The sequence below is a fragment of the Octopus bimaculoides genome, chromosome 26, assembly GCF_046866305.1.
Source record: "Octopus bimaculoides isolate indiv1 chromosome 26, ASM4686630v1, whole genome shotgun sequence".
In the NCBI taxonomy this organism is placed as follows: Eukaryota; Metazoa; Mollusca; class Cephalopoda; order Octopoda; family Octopodidae; genus Octopus; species Octopus bimaculoides.
The window spans coordinates 5,150,639-5,168,138 of record NC_142953.1 but is presented as its reverse complement, the minus strand read 5'-3'; the positions used below and the strand labels follow the sequence as shown (position 1 = coordinate 5,168,138).

At 38.5% G+C, this 17,500-nt stretch overlaps 1 protein-coding gene across 2 annotated transcripts in view; it reads right to left on the bottom strand.

The window, feature by feature from the left end:
- Positions 1–17,500, bottom strand: part of LOC106880671 (epidermal growth factor receptor substrate 15-like 1) — a 72,541-nt gene that overhangs the window by 30,596 nt on the left and 24,445 nt on the right. Inside the window, exon 1 of one of the 2 annotated variants that reach the window (XM_089342848.1) lies at positions 15,128–15,875. The exons of the other annotated variant lie outside the window; for it this stretch is intronic. Within the exon in view, the coding sequence (XP_089198974.1) occupies positions 15,128–15,253 (126 nt within the window). The 5' untranslated portion in view covers positions 15,254–15,875. Of the gene's footprint in view, positions 1–15,127; positions 15,876–17,500 lie in introns of those variants that run through there. 2 annotated transcript variants of the gene reach the window in all.

Sequence of the window (17,500 nt, the reverse complement as noted above, 5' to 3'; positions counted from 1 at the left end):
TATTAACAGGAAAATACCAAACTAATTAATTAGTACAATGAGGAAGATTTCACTTCATGCTTCTAATGTCATTATAGAATGGTAAGCAAAAACATAAAAGACACCAAAAACAAACCTACTATCAAATACATAAAATCACAAAACACAAGTAAACTAATTATATTAGTCTGACTAACATCTGTGAATTTGTAGATCACGCTAGGCTGTAGACTATACAACACTACACCATACTGTGCCACGAAAGGAACATTTTAGTATCTGTTCCATTTTCCTCTCCCTCTTAAAGTGACCTTTCGTGAAATAGCAATGCCTCGTATATGGCTCAGAATGTAAAACCAAACTATGTAGAGCCAAGGAAGAGATATATTAAGAATTTACAGAGCTGACCAAAAGATGTACAGATAGACAAATGGACAAATGGATGGACAGATAGACAAATGGATAGATAGATAGATAGATAGATAGATAGATAGATAGATAGATAGATAGATAGATAGATAGATAGATAGATAGATAGATAGATAGATAGATAGATAGATAGATAGATAGATAGATAGATAGATAGATAGATAGATAGATAGATAGATAGATAGATAGATAGATAGATAGATAGATAGATAGATAGATAGATAGATAGATAGATAGATAGATAGATAGATAGATAGATAGATAGATAGATAGATAGATAGATAGATAGATAGATAGATAGATAGATAGATAGATAGATAGATAGATAGATAGATAGATAGATAGATAGATAGATAGATAGATAGATAGATAGATAGATAGATAGATAGATAGATAGATAGATAGATAGATAGATAGATAGATAGATAGATAGATAGATAGATAGATAGATAGATAGATAGATAGATAGATAGATAGATAGATAGATAGATAGATAGATAGATAGATAGATAGATAGATAGATAGATAGATAGATAGATAGATAGATAGATAGATAGATAGATAGATAGATAGATAGATAGATAGATAGATAGATAGATAGATAGATAGATAGATAGATAGATAGATAGATAGATAGATAGATAGATAGATAGATAGATAGATAGATAGATAGATAGATAGATAGATAGATAGATAGATAGATAGATAGATAGATAGATAGATAGATAGATAGATAGATAGATAGATAGATAGATAGATAGATAGATAGATAGATAGATAGATAGATAGATAAATGGATGGATGGATAGATAGATAAATAGATAGATAGATAGATACACACACACAAACACACATATATAGACAGTTAGATAGACAGATAAGTGGACACATATATGTAGACAGACAGACAGACAGACATAAGCATATACACATTCTTTTTGTTTGTTTTTTGAAGAAAAACTAATATTATAATTGAAGTCAGTCTGCTTGACTAAAAGCAGATACTTGCAAAATTAACAAAACATAAGTATATAAACAAACACTATAAAATAATATAAGATAGAAAAACAAATTTTTTTACAAGAAAAATTTTTTTTAATTTTAACAATTGAATCTAAGGGTGGAGAAGGAAAACGGGTGGGAGGGGGCGAATGTTTGCTTGCTTTTTTTTTTTTTTTTTCATTCAGTTCAATCAAATTACAAATTTACAAACTGCTGGCAAACAATAATGCACACAAAAAAAAACAAAAATTAATGAATAAATTAAAAGATTACAGAAAAGATTAATGTAATATAAAGATCTTTACAATAGATAAGATAATAAAGGGCAAATATTATGAATATTATGATGAACTCTCTCCCCCCCCCCTTCACCATCCAGACATCTTGCAGTTAATTTCTGTTTTGCTTTTATTGTTTCTTTGTTGTTTTGTAATATAGAAAGTGAGTGAAAGAAAGCAGCAAGCTGTCTTCCAAACAATTAGCTTAATATATCAGCGAGTACATATTTATATTGTGTGAATAATAGTCACAAAAAACTAAAAGAATGTTAAATGGTGATGATGATTACTACAAACAGAAGGGCCACAGTATATTTTAAAGCAAACTTCTTTCACCAACATGTTGAATGCAGTTTTACTGAAGGGCCTTGAGAATGTCATAGAAAGTCAAGCACTAGAATCTTTATCATTTAAATCCACCTTTGCTATCATAACCAAGGCATTGGTTAATGGGAGGTTTTTTTATTTGGGTTTTTTTGTGTGTCATCAATCATTCTTTGGATGACTAGAAGGTTTATTGAGCCAAAGAGGGAGGATCAACAGGACATATGTGTCTGCTGTGGCTTTAAAGACACTTGAAAAAAGAAAACCATTAGAAGAAACATAGTACATCCTGACACCAAGTCACCTTTGTGCGTGACAAATAGAATAAATACTGGGGTTAATTCGTTTATAATTTGTTTACTTAGATCTTTCAGAGCGGTGCCCCAGCACGACCGCAGTCCAATGATTAAAAAAAGTAAAAGGTGGAAGATATATAGACATATAGATATATTGATAGATAGATATATCTATATCAAAACAAAAACTAGCTTTATTCCTGAGAAAGAAATCAATATTTGTAGAAATACAAACGTATTTGGAATTTACTTCTCCATCTAAAAAAAATAAAACGAAACAAAACAAAATATGGTTGTAGCACTAAAGCAAGCATTCTACTTTAAAATACTAACACTTTGTAGTACAATAATAATAGCATTCAGTCTTTTATAGGAGGATGTGTTCAATGAGTCTGCATGCTATAATGGTGAAAATACCAAACAAATATAATGCGATGTGAAATCAATAATAGCTTTGGAAAATTTTCACTTGCTTTGAAGAAAATCAGAAAGACAAGAGATGGATATATGTTATACTGGAGTCAAAAGTACAATTTGTTGCACTTCATGTTTGTCAGTCAGAATGACGAGGTCTGTCTTGTCATCCTTTAAGGATGACCGATGAGTGGTGCGATGAGTTTGTTTAAAATGACGAAGATTCGCACACCATCAACCTCACTCTGGAACGCATGACCATTTTCAATCCAGTAGCAAGACCTGGTCAAGATAACTGGGGACTGAGACAGATGCAGTTGATGATCAAGGTGCTTTATTTGCTTCGTCTTGTGCTCTGCACTCCAATGTGTACTGTTTGTGTACTGGGGGAGGGGAAAAAAGGAAAGGCATGGGTGCATGCAGGACAAGGGGCAAGTGTATCAAACCCAGCCCTTCTTTTTCCTTCTTCTGTAAATTTCTGGCCTTGAGCCAATAACATAAGGAATCAATATTTGCCAATGTACAGAATTTTATTGTCTGTTGTCACTGACAGTAATTAGAAGAATATCAACTCCGTTTCCATGACACCACTTTGAATCCTAAGTGAAATCAATTCACATCCCTTATGCTGCTACTGTTGTTCTTTCAGATGCATGCATATGAGGTTGTGTGCTTGAGAAGTTCAATTTGCAATCTTGTTGCTGGTCCAAGTTCCATAGCATTACTGCACAGCATTTTGGCTGTCTTCTCCTTTTGCCCCACACTGGACCCAAGCCTTGATGGCAAAACTAAGTAGAACTATGAAGGTTATTGGACAGCTGGTACCTATTTAACTATTTTGGGGGTGCGTGGCTTAGTAGTTACTGGGTTCAGTTCATCATCATCGTTTAACATCCTCCTTCCATGCTGGCATGGGTTGGACAGTTTAATGGGAGCTGGCCTGGCAGAAGCCTGCAACATACTTCTGTGCCTGTTTCTGGCATGGATTTTATGGTTGGATGCCCTTCCTAACACCAACAACTCTGCGTTTGTCCCTCACCATCACCGCTTGACAACCAAGGTTGGTGTGTTTACATCCTCATAACTTAGCAGTTCAGCAAAAGACGACCGATAGAATAAGTACAAGGCTGAAAAACAAAAAATAAGTCCTTAGATTGATTTGTTCAACTAAAAATTCCTTTTAAGGCAGAGTGCTCCAGCATTAAATGTATAAAAGAATATGAACGTGATGATGATGGTGAATGCTAACAAGTTAATTAGAGTAAGAATTTGACCTATATGATATATACAAAGATATAATAATAAATATGTTTATTTATTTACTGTAACAGGAGAAAGAGAAAGTAGACTTTGTCTGAATGTATGTATGATAACATCATGAAGAGTTTTCGATCAAAAGGTACTTTAATTAATCCTACTCTAATTTATTGATGATAGTATTACAGTTCTAGTGATAGGATTACTAAAAACTTTGAACTAATTACAAGTGTGTGGGGAGTGGGGAGGGGGGAATATCAATTTTAAAATCATCATCAATTTTATGATGGCTTTTCCATGTTGGCATGGTTCAGTTAGGCTGGCATAGTTTAAGGAGATAGATAGATAGATAGATAAATAGATAGACAGACAGACAGATAGAAAGATAGATAGGTGATGACAGGCACATTGACAGACAGGCACATTGACAGACAGACAAACGGGCAGACAGACAGACAGACACATGATAGATACATTTCTTTTATTAGCCACACAGGGCTCAACGAAGATGGGACAAATACAATGTAGAGCTTTTCTTTCTGGGAGGGGGGAGGAAGGAGAAAAAAAAAGGGGTGGTGTCAATCAAAAGGGATCGTAGGAAGGGAAAAAGGGGGAGTTCGATCAAAAGGGATCGAGATAGATAGATAGATAGATAGATAGATAGATGCTTGATAGATAGACTGACATATAGATAGACAGAGACAGAAAGATAAATAGACAGACAGATAGATAAGTGTGTGTGTGTGTGTGTGTGTGTGTGTGTGTGTGTATTTATGTGTGCGCATGTCTTTGTTTCTATATTTATCGCCCCATCATTGCTTGACAACCGATTGGTGTGTTTACATTCCCATAACTTAACAGTTTGGCAAATGAGACTGATAGAATAAGTACTAGGCTCACAAAGAATAAGTCTTGGGATTGTTTTCTTAAACTAAAAGACAGTATGTATGTATGTATGTATTTATGTATGCATGCATGTATATATATCTATGCATATATATATATATATATATATATATATATATATATATATATATATAACTTGTAAGTAATATCTGGCTGGAGATTAAAAGCTTAAGTTGAGGGCAAGACAAGCAAAACAGGCTAATACACATCAAGCCAAAAAGAATTATATTTAGATCAGCCAACAAATCTCAAACAAATATCAACACAGTTGCTCGACTTGCTAGGAAATAGCAGCCAAATCTTCCTCAAAAACCACAGCCTGTCACCATTAGATAATGTACTTTCAGGAATGCTCTTCATCAAACAACTGCAGCTTGACCAGTGGCTAACAAACAACAATATGAACAAACAAAGGGGCTTCTATATGCTTGGCCTGCTAAAAGCAGGAGATAAATCTCCCAAAAATCACATCCTACTTCTGAAAAAAGGAAGGACTCACTTAATAATGTCATGTGATACTAGAAAAAAATGCTTGAAAGTGACAGCATTGTCATGGTTGAAATACCTTTGCCCCTAATTCTGCTCAGTTAAGGCTGAACTTGGGCTGACCCTTTAGCATTTAGACCAGTGTTTCTCAACCTTTTTACCCTTGAATAACCCTTAAAATAAATTGCATGCCTCAAGGAACCCCTGCACCAAAAAATTACATACCATATCTTTCTCACATTTTTTCATCATAGTTCACATAGCAAATATCATATATATATATATATATATATATATATATATATATATTTATATATCATGAAATTAGCATTAGCTTATCTCACTCTTTCTCGTGGAATCCGTAGGAACCTTTTGCAGAACTCTAGGGCAAATTACTCAGTGACCTCAATGCCACTGGTGCTAAGCAAAAAGCACCCAGTACATTTCTGTAAAGCTGTTATCAGGAGGGGCATTAAGCCACAGAAACAGGATGTGGAACCTGGTACAATCTTCTGACTTGCTATCTCCTGTCAAACCATCCAACCAACACCAGCATGGAAAACAGATATTTGATGATGATGATGATGATGATGATGATGATGATGATTATTTATAATTATTTTAGCTAAAGCTAAATCCATCAACCCAGTTAATCACTTTTTAAATGTTCTCAATTGCGTGAATAAGTGCACTTGAAAAACAGCAGTTTGTAAACTTTCAGTTGTTGGTGTTGTCGTCATAGTTATTCAGCCTCAAGTAAATCCTGATCAAGTGGGCCTCTGATCAAAGATGTTCTTGCAATGACCATCCAGTCATTGTTTGTTTGTTTGTTTGTTTTTTAACTTCTGGAACTATACCACCCAATATGGACGCTTTTTATTAATAGACAGTTGGATGCGATGTGTGCGGACAGGATGCTGAATGCATTTTTGCTGAAGAACAAGAAGCCGAAGTCAAAAAGTTGAATGGACACAATAATAAAAAAAAAAAAAAACATTCCCACCTACATACTATAATGACCAATTCACCAATTTGGCACTTAAGGTTTAACGAGATTAAATTTTAATTTTCCTATGTCTTTTCAGCACCTTGTCCGTTTGACTTTATGACCGTTCAGGTTCTTGTCCTTTGGCAAAAGTGCATTTGGCATCCTATTTGTGTACCGGATATGATTTGGGAACAATTTAGTTGCTATTTCTAGCAGGTCAACCAGCCACTTTGAAGCCCCTTCATTGGCACGTTTAGACTTTAATTTATGAAGGAGAACTCTATAACGAGTGCTCTATAAACAAGAGTTCTTAGACTCAACATCTGTCTTGTTTCAACTGTTTGGCACTAAAGAACAATTTAAAATAACTCTTTGGTTGTTATATCAGCTAGAAACAGCAACCAAATCTCCCTCAAAACAGCACACCCAACTATCTTAAAATAGGCAAAGACACACTGAATAATGTAGTCCTGGATACATACTGAGGACATATGGCCTAGTCGTTAAAGTGTTACACTTACAATTGCAAGATTAAGATTTCAATTCTTGGACTGGGTGGTGCATTGTATTCTTGAGCTAAACACTTCATTTCACTTTACTCTGCAATGATTTTGACACCCGACAAGAGGGTTAATGTACAGCACAAACATTTGGTCACTATAAAAAAAAAAGCTCACTGTTTGGCAAGAAGTTACAGAAGCTCGTCTGTCGTTTATGATGGGAGAGTGCACCAGGTACATAGCATGTCAGAGATATATAGCCCAATAGTAGATCTGAGGGGTTTGATTCAACCCCTGTCACATTACATCCAAATCTGAACCTTGTCTGTGCAGTAATGTAGAATCATAAGCTCAGAGGAGCAGTTGTGAAGCATGTCTTGTTTGTGGTTGCCAAACTAAAATATTAAATATGCATCAACCCATTAGATCACTTACATCCACAATGCCCCTGACAATGGATATGATAAGCTCCTTCCCCAAGTCATACAGACTCATGGGGATAGTTCCCCAAGTTTCCATGGTGCATACTGACACCCCTGGACAGGACACCAGTCTGTTACAGGGTTACTCATTTTTACCAGTTGAGTTGACTGGAGCAACGTGTAATGAAGTATTTTGCTCAAGAACACAATGTATTGCCCTGTCCAAGAATTGAAACCATAATCTTACAATCATTAGTCCAACAACCTAACCACTAAGCCACACGCCCCCACTCCCTTGCAATGCAGCTAAGTGCAGCACAGCTGGTCCAGTTATCTCCACAATGGCCTGGCAATACATTTAGTGCAATGCTGCTGGTTCAATTACAGCTATATTTCACATGAGAAATTAAAATTATTGATTTGTTACATAGATTCAAGACCAGTTCTGTCAGAGAGGAAGTATTACAGCCAATCAAATCCATGCTAATTATTGATTTGGTTGCTGTTTAGCCCCAGGTCAGTACTACTCAAGCAGACCTATGCTGTGACCATGACATCAATTCTATATGAAGGACTATATTGTCCAATATTCCTCCTTTATTTTTACTGTTATTTGAAGGAGATTTGGCTGCTATTTCTAGCAGGTCGAACAATTACACGGTCGTTGATTTGATAGATTAACAGATTAATTTGATGGATGGTATTGCAGACACAGTAATTTAATCCCTTCTGCTGTGCCTGGTTTATTTCCAGAAGCTAGGTCTTGACCCCAGCACACCTACCTACCACCTCTCCCCTCATGGATACACCACTGATGAAAGACAAGTCAAAATACTCACAACAACTATGCACTTGCAGGGGATACCAGATACTGACTAACCCTTTACCCATCTTGTGTGTCACGTGTGATACACAAGAAAGATTATAAAATGACCCCCTTTGTGGACTGAACACCTTAGCTACTGAGCTAGGTGCCTTCACAGCTTGGATGGCAAAAGAGTGAAAGACTCCTTTTGGTCACAAATGACCATGAGATTGCACCTAGAAAGTTCCCCTCCAAGGTACAAGTCCAGACAAGGCTGATTATGGAAGACCAGCCTTCACCCATGCCTACCAGTTTCCCTTCCCCATACCACTGATGTTATCCAAGGGAAAAGGTAAAGGCTAATATAGTTTGGCACCAGTGATGTCGCAACTCATTTCTACAGCTGGCACCATGTGGCTAGGAAGCAAACTTCTTACCACAGTGCATCATGTGATACACAAGACATGTCTCCTTGGCATCCATGCATCATGTTTGATACACATTCCCATTTCGTTTCAACCACCAGAGGAAACTTGGGATTTATGAAAGGAACTCAGGACATAAGAAACGAGGTTAAACTAAAAGTGTGGATGCTTTGGGCAAACTTATAAAAATGCTTTGGACAAGTAAAGGGTTAAGACAGTCCTGTTTCAGTAGATATATGATCAAAGAGGCTCCAGCTGGGACTTCACTATCTATTTAAAAAAATTTTTTTTACTCATTTTACTTTCTTTTTAATTTGGCACAGGAGGCGCAATGGCCCAGTGGTTAGGGCAGCGGACTCGCGGTCATAGGATCGTGGTTTCGATTCGCACACCGGGCGTTGTGAGTGTTTATTGAGTGAAAACACCTAAAAGCTCCACGAGGCTCCGGCATGGGACGGTGGCAAACCCTGCTGTACTCTTCCACCACAACTTTCTCTCACTCTTACTTCCTGTTTCTGTTGTGCCTGTAATTCAAAGGGTCAGCTTTGTCACACTGTCACGCTGAATATCCCCGAGAACTACGTTAAGGGTACACGTGTCTGTGGAGTGCTCAGCCACTTGCACGTTAATTTCACGAGCAGGCTGTTCCGTTGATCGGATCAACTGGAACCCTCGACGTCGTAAGCGACGGAGTGCCAAGAACAACAATTTGGCACAAAGCCAGCAATTCTGAAGGGAGAAAGGAAAATGTCTGAAAACAAGCGTGGATGTTTAGGACTAACTCATGAAAACTGGACAAGCAAAACATTAAGACAGTTTACACCTATCTGAGAAAGCATCTAACTGGTCACTTGATCTACTAGAAATAACAAGCAAATCTCCCTAAACATTTTTGATGGTTTTTACCCAATTATACACTATGGTTGGGGAAGGAAAACAGAAGAAAAATAAATAAACTTGAATGTGTTCTATCATAGGTATAATGTTCGGTGAGGTGTGCGGGTTGGGGCTAAACAACAGCATTGACCTATTTTACTTCAAACTGACCTTATTAATTTCATGATTCCATATTCTTCTTAATCAGCTGTGAGGAAAAACACAAACAAATGGCGTATGGATGTATGTATGTATGTATGTTTTGTATGTATGTATGTTCTGTATGTATGTATGTTTGTTTGTGTGTGTGCACATGCATGTGTGTGCACATGCATGTGTGTGTGTGTGTGTGTGTGTGTGTGTTTGTACATGTGCATGGGTGTATGTGTTTGTTTTTATTGTTTGAGTTTTGTTTTTCTTTGTGTTTTTCCTTAACCAAAGGGTTGAAACAGAACAGAAATAACAGAAAGGAAAATCAAAAGAAAAGAGACGAGAAAGAGAGAGAGGGGGGAGGGAGGGGAGAAACACGGAAGGAAGGAGAGAAGAAAGGAAGAAGAAGGCAAAGAGAAGAGGATAGGAAAACGAGGAAAGACAAGAGGATTCTCGGTTAGATTAAAGAGGTTGAAACACCAGCTTTTGCTGTTGCTGTTTCCAATATCAAGCTTCCACGTTATTGATTTCGTTTGAGCTGAGCACACAAGTTCAAATTTTTTTTGTTTATTTATTTATTTTCACTTGGAGGAGGGGCTGGGGAGTGAGCGATGAGATAGAGAGAGAGAGATAGAAAGGGCGGGATGGAATAGAAGTGTGGATGATAGAAGGGAACACAGAGGAAGAAAGAGAGAGAGAGAGAGAGAGAGAGAAAGAGAAGGGAATATACTGAACGGACCAGCACACACCCACTCTTCATACATTGACACTGTCCCCACCCTCTATCCTTGTTTACAGCCCACGCATACACACACACACACACACACACACACACACACACACTCATACACACACACTTATACTCTGTTAATTACAGTATCTTGTTTGATTTACATCAACTCAGGGACGCCAATTTTTATATCGGTGCAGATATTAGCCATGTGCTCAAGGAAGTTGTTTTGCAAAACCACATGGTTTCGGGTTCAATCCCATTGTGCGGAACTTTGGGCAAAGTGCCCTACAGAAGAGCCCTGGACCAATCAATACCTTGAGAGTGAATTTGGTAGATGGAAACTGAAAGAAACCCTGTGTGTGTGTGTGTGTGTCCCACCACCACTTGACAACCAGTGGCAGTGTGTTTACAGTTTGGTAAAAGAAACTGATAGAATATGTAGTACAAGGCCTTAAAAAAAACTAAGTACTGAGGTTGATACATCTGACTCAAACTTCTACAATGTGGTGCCCCAGCATGGCCACAGTTTAATGACTGAAACATGTAAAAGAAAGAATAGGTGTGTGTGTGTGTTTTGAATATGTGTTTGTCTCCCACCACTGCTTGATAACCGGTGTTGGTGTGTTTATATCCCTGTAACTTAGCAGTTTGGCAAAAGAGCCCGATAGAATAAGAACCACACTTATCAAAAAATAAGTACTGGGGTCAATTCATTTAACTAAAAATTCTTCAAGGCAATGTCCCAGCATGGCCACAGTCTTATGACAGACAAGTAAAAGAAAGGTGTGTGTGTGTGTGATTTTGTGTCTGTATTGGTTCCCCACCACCACTTGACAACTGGTGTTGGAGCTGTTTATGTCCCTGTAACTTAGCGGTTCAGCGAAAGAGCTGATAAACCACATGACTGCAAAACAAGCTTCTCAACCACACAGCGATGCCCGAGACTTAGAATTTTTGTATTTGCCTTGCAAGATACTTGAAGTGGAAACAAAACTAATGTGGTTGTCCATTAGGAGGGACAGCTTGCCAATAAAAACATACACACTGGTTATATTTCGCTTGTTTTATTATCAATTGCCAACTAGCAGACTAATTAACTAATTAATTAATTAATTGACTGACTGCTTGAGTACTCGTTTGATCAATCAATCATTTGATTTATCAGAGTCTGTTTCCTGATCATCACCATTTTATGACCTCATTAATGCTCTGCCCTTGTCTGCTCCAAGTCTGTAGCAATCACAAATTGTGACCATGTATGTCTGTGTGTGTGTGTGTATGTGTGTGTGTGGGTGTGTGTGGATGTTCGCATACATATAAACACAAACAGGTATGGGTGAGTATATCATATGTGTGTGAGTAAATAGTATATTGAAAAGTTGCTTTCCAAAGGTTCATGTCATTTCGGATTCTTTTCAAGATATAATTAATGATTTTCAATTTAAGAAAATATGTCTTCAAATATTGTGAGTGTATTAAAAGTTCTTCATAAAGCCACATAGAAAGCACCAGTGCTGGTGCCACATAAAAAGCACCCATGCTGGTACCACATAAAAAGCAACCGTACAGGTGCCTTGTAAAAAGCACCTGTGCTGGTACCACGTAAAAAGCACCTGTGCGGGTACCGTGTAGAAAGCACCTGTGCTGGTACCACGTGAATAGCACCCAAGCTCGTTGCACATAAAAAGCACCCATGTTAGCCCCACCACCCAATAAAAAGCACCCCTGCTGGTGGCATGTAAGAAGCACCCATTTTGATGCCACATAAGAAGCAGCCAGTACACTCTATTAAGTCATTTTAATTAGGAAGGGCATCCAGTTGTAGAAACCATGCCAAAACAGATGACAGGAACCTGGTGCAGCCCCCTGAATTGCCAGCTCCTATCAAACTGTCCAACCCAGAGCTTTCTCTGTGCTTACTTATCCAGTTTTCCATTTTTTCTTGTTGTTTACATATTTCATGTGATTTGCACCGTTAGTGACGTCCTGTACCCATATATGCATGTATGTGTATATATATATATATATATATGGGAGAATTTACGAAAAAAAACAACAACAGACGAGGACAGGTGGTGTAAACAACAAAAGGATGTATTAGTTTAACGCTCGGGAATAGAGAAAGTCTTTTAATGTTTCGAGCTACGCTCTTCAACAGAAAGAAATAAGGAGAAAAACACGGAGAAAAAAAATATAAATGTAGTGGTCAGCGATCTATATATATATATATATATATATATATATATATATATATATATATATATATATATATACATATATAAAGGACAATAGAATAAATACTAGGCTTAAGAAAAAAGTACTAGGGTCAATTCACTGGACTAGAATTCTTCAAGGTGGTGCCCCAGCATGGCCACAGACTGAAACAAGTAAAATGTATAGGCACAAGGCCTGGTGTTTTTTGGGAGGGAACTCGTCAATTGCATCATTGTCGAAAGGATGTAAGGCAAAGTCGGTCTCAGCAGAAATTGGACTCAGAACGCAAAGAGAGAAAGAGAAAGCACGTGATTTTTATTTTTAGACATTCTTCTGCCGGCATTGCTGTCACCTTGCTTTTTTTCTTCCAACATTGTTGATGATGACGATGATGACGACAGGTACAAATATGAGGTGTTGAATGGCCCTTTTTTATATAGGTGGGTATTTAGCAGCCTCCCGCCAAATCATTTTCGGTTGAGCAAGCAACCGAAAGCATCTATGTTCAAAGATGTTCCAACCCTAACTATTTCATCTCAACACGCTTGACGAAATGCTATGTTCTGACTTCAAATTCCACCAAGGTCAGCTTTGCCTTTCATCGTATTGGGGTCGATAAATTAAGTACCAGTGAGACACTGGGGTCAATGTGATCGACTAGTCCCCTCCCCACAAATTTGAGGCCTTATGTCTCCAGTAGAAAGATTAGCACATGGGACAAAATGCTTAGTAGCATTTCCTCTGTTTTTGCTTCTTGAGTTCAAATTCTGCCAGGGTCGACAAAATCAGAAGACACACGTGATCTGGAACCCTGTTAAGATTAGCACAAAGTGCTAGAAATAGCAGCTGAATTTCCCTCTAATCACAGTCTGCGTATCCCCAACGAGAGAGCTCTCAGCAGAGTAGCACAAAGTGCTAGAAATAGTAGCCAAATCTCCCTTTATTTAATCATAGCCTAAGTATCTCCAACGAGAGAATTCTCTATAGAGTGATGCAAAGTGCAAGAAATAGCAGCCGAAACTCCTTCTAATCACAGTCTACGTGTAACCCCAAAGATAAAACTCTCAGTAAGGTAGCAAAAAGGGCTAGAAATAGCAGCCGGGTCTCTCCCTGATCACACACGATGTAGCCAGCCACCCGTCTTTAAGGAAAGCATACACATTAGATACATTTCTACATATACCCATCATGCCACCAGGACCGCCAAAATTTTTTTTAAAAAACGGCGTGATGGTCGCAATTACAATGTCTTTGATGAATGATTTGCTCGTGCAAGGTTAAGCTAGGACTAAGCGACTACAATGCCGTTCACGCCTTCCTCACCACCAACACCTTCCACCAAAATAATAATAATAAAAAAACGGGCATTAATTATAATTAAACTCATACTTAACACCGTGAAATGAAACGAAGTGACGAACCAACAAGGGAAACCCTTAAATCACACGCTAATGTCTTACAAATGAATGTAGGACACACTGGATGCTACTACGCAAACTGAATATTTAAAGACAGCATGTTCACGATTGGAATACTTTGTGTATGTGTGTGTGTACATGCGCGTGCGCACACACACATCACAATTCTTTTCGATCGTCGCTGACCTGGGGCACAATTTCGATTAAGAGAAGTGATTTAACGTTGACAGAGACGATATCAAAAATTCGGTTGTTGAATCACGGACAACGATCGCCTATAGCGTGCATATATACATACACACAACATATATGCACGTGTGTGTGTGTGTGTGTGTGTGAGTGTGTGTACACATACATAGTGATAATTTGACAGGTCGGCATATATTATTAGCATAAAATTTGCACATACATTTTTGTTTATGCATCTACGTAAAGAGGGGGACGGGTGTAGTCCGAATATAATTGTGTGTATGTGTGGGGGAAGAGAGGGAGAGAATACATATAAAAATATATTATATATATATACACACACACACACACACACACACACACACAGAGGAATCCGAGAAGCTATTATAATTGCTAACACCAAGAAATTTCAGCCTTGTTTTCTTCTTATACGTGACGGTATATGGAAGACAGAAAGAGAAAGTGCGTACATGTTTGTGTATGTATATATATATATATATATATATATATATATATATATATATATATATTTACATACATATAAGTTCTTCACACTATCTACCATCACCTCTGATTACTACCACGTCCATCCAGGTGCTTACACAACTAATAACAGTAAGAGTTCAAGACAAATTCAAAATTCCATATATATGTGTGTGTGTGTGTGTGTGTGTATGTGTGTGTGTGTGCGTATGTGTGTGTTGTTGGGGCTATTTTTAAAATGGAATTTCTATTCGTACCATACAGATGGTTGTTGCTTCGTTGACACAATGTTCTACATTTAGGTTTCAGGGTGACAAGGCCAGCAATTTTGAAGAGCAGGAGGTGGGTAAGGATGGTTTGGGGGTGTTAATCGATATAATCGATCCCTGTACTCGATTTCATCCATTCCGACCAGCGGGGTGGGGGTCTGGTGGTGCTGGATGAAAAGGCAAAGGCTACGTCTCAACTGGATTTCAAAATCAGAACATAAAAGAGCCGGAACAAATACCACGGGACATTTTTGTCTGACGTTCCGTTAAATTTTACCACTAACCTTTCGCTGTTGTTGTTGATGATGATGACGAGGAGGATTCAAGTACGTTGACTGGTCCTTTATTAATTTATTTAGCGTTCCTTCGATATTGGCCTCCAGAGGGTCGGTGTGAGGAGACGACGTCATTCGCCCTCCTTTTCACTTTAACCTCTTTTATATGTCATGAGGGGAAGTTGCGTGGGTGAATGATGTCGTGTACCAATATCGAAGGATTGCGGGGGAGGAGGTGTTTTTGCTGGGGGGGGGGGTGCTTTTCCATTTGCTTTTTTTTTTTTTTTTTTTTTTTTTTTTTTTTTTTTCTCCATACCTGAAAAGATGAAAGGCAAAGTTGCCCTCGGCTGAATATCAACTCAGAAGGAAAACCGGAAGCTGATGATGATGATAACTTCAGAAGTGTAACACAACAGAAGAACCATTTAAATACATTAGCGAGAACAAAAACGATTTAAAAAAAAAAAAAAGAGAGAGATAAATCATCGATGTCTTTTAAAAGGCTACGAAATTTACATAAGTTAGTTTTGCACGTGCGCGTGCGCACACACACACACACACACAGGAAGCCATAATGATGCATAATGCTATCAACCGATATATTATTGCCATGAAATGTGTGGGCCCAGAACACAATTTGCTTAATATGATCCAGTTATTGTTATTTGGAAGAGTTTCGCATTCGTATTTCAAAGTGAGCGGCTTCGACAGTGCGCGCGTGCGCGTGTGTGTTTATACAAGCATGCACATTCGAAGCAGACCTGGAGGAGAGAGAGAGAGAGAGAGAGAGAGCGAGCGAGAGCGAGAGAGAGAGAGAGAGAGAGCATGTCATTGATGAGATGGTGAATGACGACGGAAAGGACCTTGACAAATCAAGCTGATTGATTGACTGAGTGAACGATTATTCAAACAATCCATTTGTTAGACTGTTAACCGACAAAAAACAAAATAAAGTCAAATAAAACCAGCGCGTGTGTTTGTTATTGACATAACGACCCTCCCAAGATACACCAAAATTCTCTAATGTGTCCGTCTTTAAAGGGTGTGTTTTGTTACTGGTTTCAGGTTTTGGCACAAGGACAGAAATTTCAAGGGAGAGGCTAAGTTGATTAGATCGACCCCAGTGCGTAACTGGTACTTATTTTATCAACCCCAAAAGGTTGAAAAGCAGCGAAGACCTCAGCGGAATTTGGATACAGAATGTTAGACGGACGAAATGCCACTAAGCATTTTGACTGGCATGTTAACAATTCTGCCAGCCTGCTGCCTTATGTGTGTTGAAATGCCCTATTAACCTTTCGTGGACCGGCTGGGTCCCTTGGGACCCCACCAAATTTTAGAAGTTATGCAACTTATAAAACCAGACATTTCACCACCAGGAAGGGTTGATTAAATCAATCCCAGTTACTTGCTTGTCTGGTACTTTATATAGTATCTAAGCCGTGGAGGCGCAATGGCCCAGTGGTTAGGGCAGCGGACTCGCGGTCATAGGATCGCGGTTTCGATTCCCAGACCGGGCGTTGTGAGTGTTTATTGAGCGAAAACACCTAAAGCTCCACGAGGCTCCGGCAGGGGATGGTGGCGAACCCTGCTGTACTCTTGCACCACAACTTTCACTCTTACTTCCTGTTGTGCCTGTAATTCAAAGGGTCAGCCTTGTCACACTGTGTCACGCTGAATATCCCCGAGAACTACGTTAAGGGTACACGTGTCTGTGGAGTGCTCAGCCACTTGCACGTTAATTTCACGAGCAGGCTGTTCCGTTGATCGGATCAACTGGAACCGCCAACAACAAGTATCTAAGCCAGATGTATGAAACTCTCAGGACAGGTCAGGTCAGGTCAGGTCAGCTCCTGACCAAGTTAGACTCGTGATCAAAAGGTATTCCATCCGTGATTATTCCAGGGTTCATTCTGAAACAGTGTTACTTGGGTTCTGTGAACCAATGCATTACCCCCACTTGGTCCCTTCTTTCAAAAACAGCAGAGTGTGTACAACGTGAGAGTTTCATCTGCTATTCCAAATGATCCCACCCCATCCCATACAGGATTCCTCAAAGACTAGTAGTAGTAGTAGTAGTAGTAGTGATGGCCATCGTTGTTGTCATTGTCACCATTGTTTTGGTGGTGGTGATGGTGGTAGTAGTAGTGGGAGTGGTAGTAGTAGTGGTGGTGGGAGTCATTAGTGATGGTGGTTGTCATCCTCGTGTGGTGGTGGTGGTGGTGGTTTGGCAGTGATAGTAGTGGTAGTAACAGAAGCAGCAGCAGTAGTAGTAGTAGTATGTTTATAAAAAGAAATCAGTTTCACGGTAAGATACGTAAAGTAGATGTGCGAGCGTGCGGCATAATTTATATGGCTTGAGCAATGTGGAATAAATAAATA